This window comes from Castanea sativa, chromosome 1, assembly GCF_040712315.1.
Source record: "Castanea sativa cultivar Marrone di Chiusa Pesio chromosome 1, ASM4071231v1".
In the NCBI taxonomy this organism is placed as follows: domain Eukaryota; kingdom Viridiplantae; phylum Streptophyta; class Magnoliopsida; order Fagales; family Fagaceae; genus Castanea; species Castanea sativa.
The window spans coordinates 56829884-56838997 of NC_134013.1; the positions used below are offsets into that span (position 1 = coordinate 56829884).

The 9114-nt window shown below is 35.4% G+C and overlaps 1 protein-coding gene across 3 annotated transcripts; it reads left to right on the forward strand.

Annotated features, from left to right (window-relative positions):
- The first annotated feature begins 1540 nt into the window (after positions 1-1540).
- LOC142614732 (uncharacterized) lies at positions 1541-8883 on the forward strand. Of its 3 annotated transcripts, none has more exons than XM_075787298.1 (8): positions 1541-1953; positions 2127-2259; positions 2946-3049; positions 4678-4849; positions 4949-5089; positions 5245-5491; positions 5609-5890; positions 5993-8883. In XM_075787298.1, exons 1-8 carry the CDS (start codon positions 1922-1924, stop codon positions 8548-8550), a joined length of 3669 nt encoding a protein of 1222 aa, XP_075643413.1. In that variant the 5' UTR covers positions 1541-1921; the 3' UTR covers positions 8551-8883. The 3 variants fall into 3 exon arrangements, with proteins under 3 accessions (XP_075643413.1, XP_075643423.1, XP_075643404.1); XM_075787308.1 differs by having other exon boundaries at positions 5999-8883; XM_075787289.1 differs by having other exon boundaries at positions 5609-8883.
- The last annotated feature ends 231 nt before the right edge of the window (positions 8884-9114 follow it).

Here is a 9114-nt window from a genome sequence, read left to right on the forward strand (position 1 = left end):
ACTCTCTATTTAAACTAGCTTGTAACCATATGCAATGTATATGCATGGATAAATTTAAAAATATATGATAAGATGTATAAAATAATTCATATATATAATTTAAATACTATTGATAGTCATTTTTATATTTTGTTAATCCTTTAGAATTTTTTGTAAGAATATTATTAGATATAAAATGTAAATTGTCATTGTTTTATTTATTTATTATTATTGTGAAGCACTTTTTGTATTTTTTACGATTCATTTATTCTAAACTCTTTGGTTTTTGTATTTAATAACTCACTTGGAAGAATATTTATGATGTGGTCTCACATTTAATTTTAAAATTAAGAAATAAAATTCTTTAAGAATTAATAATTTTAGGACACATTGCGCAAAATTGAAACTCTAATTTGGAATTTTAATTTGAGTCTCTCTCTCTCTCTCTCTCTCTCTCTCTCTCTCTCTCTCTCTCTCTCTCTCTCTCTCTCTCTATATATATATATATATATATATATATATGTGAGAGGTGCTATTTTCACAACATTTTCATAATAAATCATAGGTGATTAGTGGTTATTGGTTCAAATTTAAACTTAACACTAAGATTACTTTTTTGTCTCAATAATAACAATTAGTAACAACTTACTACTTAAGATTTGTTATAAAAATATTGTGAAAATATTGTGGACATATCATTTCTATTTAAATGTATATCTCAAGCACGTTTGATACATTTTTTTATGAAAATTAGCACACACTAAACCCAACAGTTTATTCCTTTTCAAATCCTAAATTTTAGTTTCTTAAAATTTCGTTCCCGTGTAATCTCATTGACAATAAATTAATTCAAATTGAAAAATTAAACTCAAAATAAAAAAAGTGCTTTATCGTACGTGTAGAGTGCGTGTGACAAATCTAGTATGTATGTGTGTGTATATATATAAAGAAAAACTACTTAATGATTTGCCGAATAAAATTTTAAATTCACATGATCCTGTGATAAGACCGATTTTTTTTTTTTTTTGGATAAGCCCCAGTTAGGCCAACAAATTGGACACAAAGACAAATTTTTTATATTTTCGAAAAGAAAAAGTTTCAAGGTACTCATAATATATTAAAAAATGCTATATTTATAATACTTTCAAAACAAATTATAAAGTGATAAGTTGTTATTAGTTGTTACAAATAAGCAAAAAAGCAATTTAGAGAGTTGTGAATTCAAATTAGAATCAACAATAACTTATCACCTATAATTTATTGTGAAAAAAATAATCTAACACTTCTATAAAATATTTCTTACTAAACCATTTAAAAAAAATTAATTACTTTCATGAAAAATATAAAAATCTGACAATAAAATAATCTGTTATTTATTTATTTATAAAATCTTCTAAAAATATATTCTGCATTACTTAACATTTCCTAAAAAGAAAACCATTCATCAAAAGAATAAATAAATAAAATAAAATGAATACCATTAAAAAGGGCAATTTAGTCAAAATGGAAAAGTCAACTTCAGAATTTAGTTCCTTCCCTGCACCTTCAATGCACCGGTGTCGTGTTTGTTGAAACTGCTGGGTTCCATCCTTGACTACGGAACTCACAAGTCACAATTAAAAACTCGCTTTAATTTTTTTTTCCCAAAAAAAAAAATCGCTTAAATTTAAAATTTTTCATGTATATCAATTTTGACACTTAATAGTTATATTAATATTCCGCGTAATAAGTCCCTTCGCTTCCATTTTCACGCGTTCTTCTTCGTCCCTAAGATTCTCTCTTCTTCTTCTTTGATTTAAATTCCATATTTTTGAAATTAAAAAAAAAAAAAATCAGAAAATTCAAAATCGCATATCGGTCCCTTTCAGAAAGCCCTAATTTTGCTCTGCGACTCCAACGATCTGAAACCTCCTTTTTTTTTCGTCACAAATTTAGAACAACTATGCTACACAGGAGTTTCAAGCCCGCGAAATGGTAATCTATAACTTTTTTTTTTTTTTTCGCTAATTTTCAGTCTCTGCTTGGTTTCCGAGAAATCAGATTCTTTATTATTTGCCTTTGTTTTGAGGAATTTCGGATTTTACTGTTTGATTGATGGAATTGGATATGAGAATTTTGGATTGTTTTTGGCGGTTTTTGGTATTCAGCAAAACAGCGTTGAAGCTTTCGGCGTCGCGGATAAAGCTGTTGAAGAATAAGAAGGATGCACAGGTGAAGCAGTTGAAAAGGGATGTGGCTCAATTGCTAGAGTCTGGGCAGGAACGGACTGCTATGATTCGTGTAGGTTATTCTAGATCCTTGTTGTTTTTATTGCTTTTTTTTTTTTTTTTTTTTGAGTTTCCATTTAGGTTTTGATCACTTTTTAATCATTCTGTTATGCTTGTTATGATTTTACTTCATACTTGTCATTTGGTTCTTTTGGATTGAGTACAATTGGTATGGATATTGTTGTTATCAATAACATGGAATCAATAATCAAGCTATTTAGCTCGTGCGCGCATAGCTCAACTGTGTTTAAGGCTCACTGAATGGGTGTGTAACTTGGTGGCATCGGTTATTTTAATAACCCATGTGGAATTATGCAGTGGGAGATGTTCCACCATTCAATGATAAGTGAATGATGGAAAAATTTGGAAAAAAAAAAAAATGGGCTCGGATGATTTTCAATTGATATGAGGATTTTTATTGTGGATATGAAATATTAGAATTTTCTTAAGTGGTAAATTTGCAGCCATCAATTTTGACTTTTTATAAGGTTAAGTAGTAATTTAGCAAAGATTTAACTTCATGCTCTGGAATTTTGCATATGACATCTTACCTTAAAGGTAAATTGTATCTGTGTCTTTGATTTTTATACTTTGTTAAGGTATTAATGTGTGTCGAATCCGTATGCTCCCCTCCCCTTCCTGTTTCCTTATCTTTGACTTCTCTTTCTTCTAACTTATGTTTTTAATTCTTTGTCTCAGGTTGAACATGTTGTCAGGGAGGAGAAGACAATGGCAGCATTTGAACTTATTGAGATATACTGCGAACTCATTGCAGCACGCTTACCAATCATTGAGTCACAAAAGTATGTGAATTTGTAAAAGTTATCAGTTATGTTAATCTATAACCAGTGTAGTCAAAGGCGAGCCGGGTACTTGCCTAGGCGCCCGGGCGAGGCGAGGTGCCCCTAAGGTGCCTTAAAGGCTCTAAGGCAAGGTGCTTGCCTTTAGAGCCTAGGCAAGCAAGGCGACCACCTTAAGCCATGAAAAAGGCACTAAGGTGCGAGAGCCTCAAGTTTTTATTTATTTATTTATTTATAGAAGTTTGCTGTGAGACTTATTTTTAGATTATTAATTTCAAAAGGCATGTTTTAAAACCTATTGTTAGTTAAATTAATTTACAAATTTGTTTTGTAAGACTTAGTTATATAGAAGCTTTTTGTAAAACATATTGTTAGGACTAACTAATAGAGCCTAAACCATGTTAATCCTATTTTGAAATAATTTGATAGACCTAATTTCTTTATGCTACACATTGAAAAACACTTCATTATAATATTATAATACACTAGGTACATATGGTTTAAGTTCTATACGTATAATAAATATATTAAGAATTTGGTGCCTCACTTTACTCAGGCTAGTGCCTTTTTGTCGCCTCACCCCTCGGGTGATGCAAGGCCTTGGTGCCTTAAGGTCACTTTTCGCCTTTGACTACCTTATTTGTAGCACTCTTGCTAGCATGCATAATTACATACACCAAGAAATATTAGTGTGTGTAGGTAAAAACATTTCCTTTTTAATTCCCTTTTTTTTTTTTTATAAGTAAGAAAGATGTATATTCAGAGAGCTGCTTTATGCATAAAAAGAAAAAAAGCAGTCCAAAAATTAAGAGGAAGAGAAAAAAACAAAGAAGATAATTAATTACAAAAAAGGAGAGAACGAAGGAACAAAGGGAGAGAAGAATCACTAGATGTGAGTCCCCAAGCCTAAGATCAGTCAAACATAGAACCACTAAAATAAGCAAGCAACTGGTCTTTGGAACTGTCCATGTTCTCAAAAGTCCGCCAATTACGCTCCTTCCAAATACATCACTTTAATTATAACGGAACTAAATTTCAAATGCTAGACTACTACTTTCCCAACCAAATCCACCAACCAAAAAGAACATCTGGAACCATTCATGGTAAGATCCACAAATCTTAAAAGATCTAAAACAAAGCTCCACAATCAATAAGCCTTCTCACAATGAAGTTGCAAATGATCCACAATCTCCCCACAACAATGATAAATAATGCACCAATCAACAAAATCAAAACCCCTAGCCAGAGACATGCATTTCAATGTGGTAGATCATAACTTTGCAATAAAGTAAGAAGCAATAAAGAAACACAGCCCTTTCTTGGGAAAATGTCTGATGTCATTTAAATTCCTGTCAATCATGTGGCTCTATAGTATCCACACACTGATACGGTTTAGCTTCAGTCCTGCTGAGTGAGACATGAATTGCAGTCTTGTAGGTGCTCCACTGTTTGATTTAGTATAATAGTTTAAATTATGTTGACAGCCAACTCCAAAAGCTATCAGAATTTGTAACTTGCAACATTATGATCTTAACTGTGAAGGGTTCTGTGTATAGAGGTTTATTTTGACTTTACGTAAGGAGATCATTCTGAGAGCTTGCATCATGTTGATATATTTCATGTTTTTCCAGAAACTGCCCCATTGATCTGAAGGAAGCAGTTGCAAGTGTAATATTTGCATCACCAAGGTGTGCAGACATTCCTGAGCTCATGGATGTCCGCAAACATTTTACAGCTAAATATGGAAAAGAATTTGTCTCTGCTGCTGTTGAATTACGTCCAGATTGTGGTGTAGGCCGCATGGTAAGTTTGCATATGTTGAAATCACAGATGATAACATAATCTCTGTCAGAGATCAATGGTTTGGTGTTTTTTGCTTATTTTTAATGTTTTCCAATTCAGTTGGTTGAGAAGTTATCTGCCAAAGCACCTGATAGCCAGACCAAGATCAAAATCTTGAGTGCAATTGCTGAGGAACATAACTTCAAATGGGATCCTAACTCAATGCAAGAGAAAGATACAAAGTCTAGTGAGGATTTGCTGGTAAGAGTAAATCATATCTAATTGGTCCATACATTTGCTTGGTGTGAGATTGTCATAAAGCATATAGCTTATATGAGGGTGCGGAAGTAATCTATATATGCATGTCATTGTCTATATGGTTTCTTTGTTAATGTCATTTCCATATATTTGAGCAGAGTGGACCAAACACTTTCGAGAAGGCCAGTAAAATGTATGTGGAACCTCCTGTCCAAGCTCCACCTCATCATGATTACAGGGGACCTCCTAATGTTCAAGTTTCACCTAAACATGAAGCAAAGCATGATGTATCTGGAAACTTCCACAATTCAAGATCACCTCACTCCCAAAATTTTAATTCTGCAGATGTCGGTGCCAATAAGGCAACAACATTTGGCACCTTTAATGCAGAAGCAGGATCTTCAGGTATGTGAAGTATTCATTTGAAGATTGTAAATTCTTACTCTTTAAGGTCTTACATAGTGGAAACTTTTAATATATACTTTTTCTAAAGGTGGATTTATGGGATTATTTTTCTTTTAGGAACTGGAAGTGAAGAGAAAGAATTTAGGCAGTCATATTCTGGGGATGGTAATGCTTTTTCTTCAAGTAGGCAGAATTGGAATATGGAATTTAAAGATGCTACTGCTGCTGCACAGGCAGCTGCTGAATCTGCAGAGCGTGCAAGCATGGCTGCCAGAGCAGCTGCAGAACTTTCAAGTCGTGAAAAGTTCACCGGGCAATATTCTATGGAATCGCCAAAATCTTCTGCTTATGGTCTAAACCGTGAAGGGTCTCAAAAATATGCGGAGTCAAAGTTGCAAGGTAAACATCCTGCCAAAGGTCCAATTAGTAATGCCTCTCCTAGAAGAAATTCTTGGAAGCAAGATGTTCAAGTTGATCATACTGAACAAGATAATTTGGCAGGAGCAGCTGACAGGTATTACAGGGATGATCATAAGAACACTGAGAAATCTACCTGGTCAGCTTCTGTTGATAACAACCCTTTGGTTAATGTTTCCCAAAAGACAGATAGATATACTCAAAGGAACTCATCTGAACTAGACAACAGTGACTCTGTAGGTGAAGTGAGTGTGAAGAAACAATCCAGCAATAATAAGGTAGAATTTGTTAGTGACCTGAATGATGGCATGAAATCTGAAAAATTTGATTATGTTGGAGATGTAAGAATCAGAAAACAATCAAGCAGAGCTTCCTCTCATTCTCATTCAAGCACTTCTAGTGATGAACACATTGATATTTTGAATTTGAACCACCAGGTGTTAGGGAATGATGCTGATCAGGACTCTCCTGTTATTGATGAAGTGAACATCGGCACGAATGATGAGGAGACAACTTCTTATGACAATGCTGCTGTAGTTTTTGATGGATATGGTTCTGATGATAATAACTACAAATTTGATGAAGAGAATGAGTTCACAAGGCAAGAATCTAGTTTGTTTTTTTCATCACCAGGTAGAAAATCACCTGTAAATCTGTTTGAAAATACAAATGCTTGGAGCCCCAGGAGAAACATTGGGGAGTCCTTTGGAGATTCTATTTTTCAATCAGATTCTTTCAGTGAGAAGCATTCTTCTTCTGTGGTATTTTCTGAAAGTTTGACAAGTTCTACAGCTCCTTCACAGCCACATGATCTATCGCATGTAACTTATGATGATTCAGAGGGCCCAAGTTCTGATGGTGAAGAGGAGCTAGTCAAATCAAAGCTTGTTAGGAGTATGGACTCTGATATATATCATCGTGACAGAAATTCTGATCTGAACCAGAGTGCAAGTCATGGGTTAGCAGGATCTTCATCTGTAGAGAAGGAAAATGTGGCATCTAACAGAAAGCCATGGTTACCAACCTCTTCAGTTGATACAGACCCCATGGAAGTACACCTTGATACGAACCAAGGAAATAAATTTAGTATTGTATCTGAGAAAAAGTTTGGTTATGGTGATGTGCCATCTCCAAGACATAAGAAATCAGAATCAGACCTGAGCATCAAGTACAATGACCCCACACCACAGTTACCTGATGCTAGGAAAGATGATGAACTTCTGAAAGAATCTAGTCTAGATAGTGGTAGTGAGTTGAACTTTGGAAAGTTGAAGGGAGGCCTTCGAAATAAGGGTTTCAGGCATCCACCTTATACTAGGAATCAATCAGGCAGTGCCTCATCACTCAAACAACCATCAGATGATACTTTTTCCAAGATCGAGCAATCCTCTTCTTCTGTAACAGGCAGGACTTCAATTAATTATGATGCTGGCAATGAAGAGTCACACAATCAGAAGGTGATTTTAAAACAAAGTAAAGAGCCAAACTCAACAGTCTCGGTCTCATCTTCCGATTCTGATAATGGTGATTTGAAGGAGTTCTCCCAGCAAACTATTAGCAGTAGCCGAGAGCCATACAATCAGAAAGCAGGCACTAAAGTAAATAAAAACTCAAGCTCAAGGGTCCCAATTAAATATTTTGGTGCAGATACTAGTGATTCTGAGGAAGATCTTCCTAAACAGGCTTCCTTTGGCAATGCTCGACCAATTACTGGATTGTCGCGGAGGACCAAAGCCCCTTCTTCAAGTACCAGTAGGAGTTCTTATTCTAAGGCCACAGATATTCCTGAGGAATCATTGACTCCTGACTATGGAGTGGAAGGGAAAGCCTATTCAAGGAGCTCATATGCTAGAGAACCTCTAGCAAAGCCCTCATCTCAGACTAAGAGCTCAGATCACTGGGGAAGTGATGAGCAGCATCAGTCAACAGAGCAGGCAGCTTCTAAGCCAATGCCAGAATCCAAGTGGTCCTTGCATGAGGAAAGTTTAAAGTCATCCACAAGGAAACATTCATCTGGTTCTCTTCCAGAGATATTAACTTCAGTTAGCACTGAAAGGAAAGCCCCTTCAAGGAGCTCCTATGCTAGTGATGCTCTAACAAAGCCTTCATCTCAGACCAAGAGCTCAGATCACTTAGGAAATGTTGAGCTGCGTCAGTCAACAGAGCAGGCAGCTTCCAAGCCAATGCCAGAATCCAGGAGGTCCTCATATGAGGAAAGTTTAAAGTCATCCACAAGGAATCATTCATCTGGGTCTCTTCCAGAGATATTAACATCTGTTAGCACTGAAAGGAAAGCCTCTTCAAGGAGCTCATATGCTAGTGAAGCTCCAACAAAGCCCTCATCTCAGACCAAGAGCTTAGATAGCTTGGGAAGTGCCAAGCAGCGTCGGTCAACAGAGCAGGTAGCTTCTAAGCCAGTGCCAGAATCCAAGAGGTCCTTGCGTGAGGAAAGTCTGAAGTCATCCACAGCAAACCATTCATCCAGTTCTCTTCCAGAGAGATCAACCTCAGTTGAAATTCCACGGTCTCCAAGTTTAAGTGCAGAAACTCCATCTAAGGAAAAGGCTAGTCATGTTCACCCAAAGCTTCCTGACTATGATGCCTTAAGTGCACACTTCCAGTCTCTCCGACAGAGTCGGTAATAAATTGAGTTACTTGCACATAGAATATAGGTACTGTTACATGATTATTGTGGGTGGTTATACTTTTACACTGTGCATGTTTGTAATTACATTTTTTATCCGAGAACCGAAATAGCTTTGTTGGTTATAGCTTTATAGGATGAGTAAGATTATAGTTTCCTTGTCCAAACGAGTCATGTCAGTTAATAATTTTTTTTTTTTGTCCTTGTATTCTTTTTTGTACCATAAAAATATAAGGTTATATTGGTTTGAACGATCTTGTAGCGTAGTGAATTGTTTTCTCTTGGTTGACTTTAAAGATCAAAGTTGTAAGAATGTGAACCTCCCTAGTTTATGCATGTCGTTCTAACTTGTAACTGGCTTACTTTTGTCCAGTACAATGTCTATAATCTTACTGATGTTTTAAAGAACTGGAGATGTCCTGCAAATGTTTGAGAATGCTTTTCACAGTGTATCAGCGATCTAGAAATGTTAGGGATAATCAAATCTTTCAGAACCTGTTAAGATGACAAGTTTTGATTGGATAAACATCATCTTTACATGGATCAATTATGAACATCATTT

What these genes read in the sequence shown, in the direction of transcription:
- LOC142614732 (XM_075787289.1), top strand. Translation starts at nt 1,922, where the DNA reads ATGCTACACAGGAGTTTCAAGCCCGCGAAATG. An exon ending in AGTTTCAAGCCCGCGAAATG is followed by an intron (nt 1,954 to 2,126) that starts GTAATCTATAAC and finishes TTTGGTATTCAG; the next exon opens with CAAAACAGCGTTGAAGCTTT. An exon ending in AGTCTAGTGAGGATTTGCTG is followed by an intron (nt 5,090 to 5,244) that starts GTAAGAGTAAAT and finishes ATATTTGAGCAG; the next exon opens with AGTGGACCAAACACTTTCGA.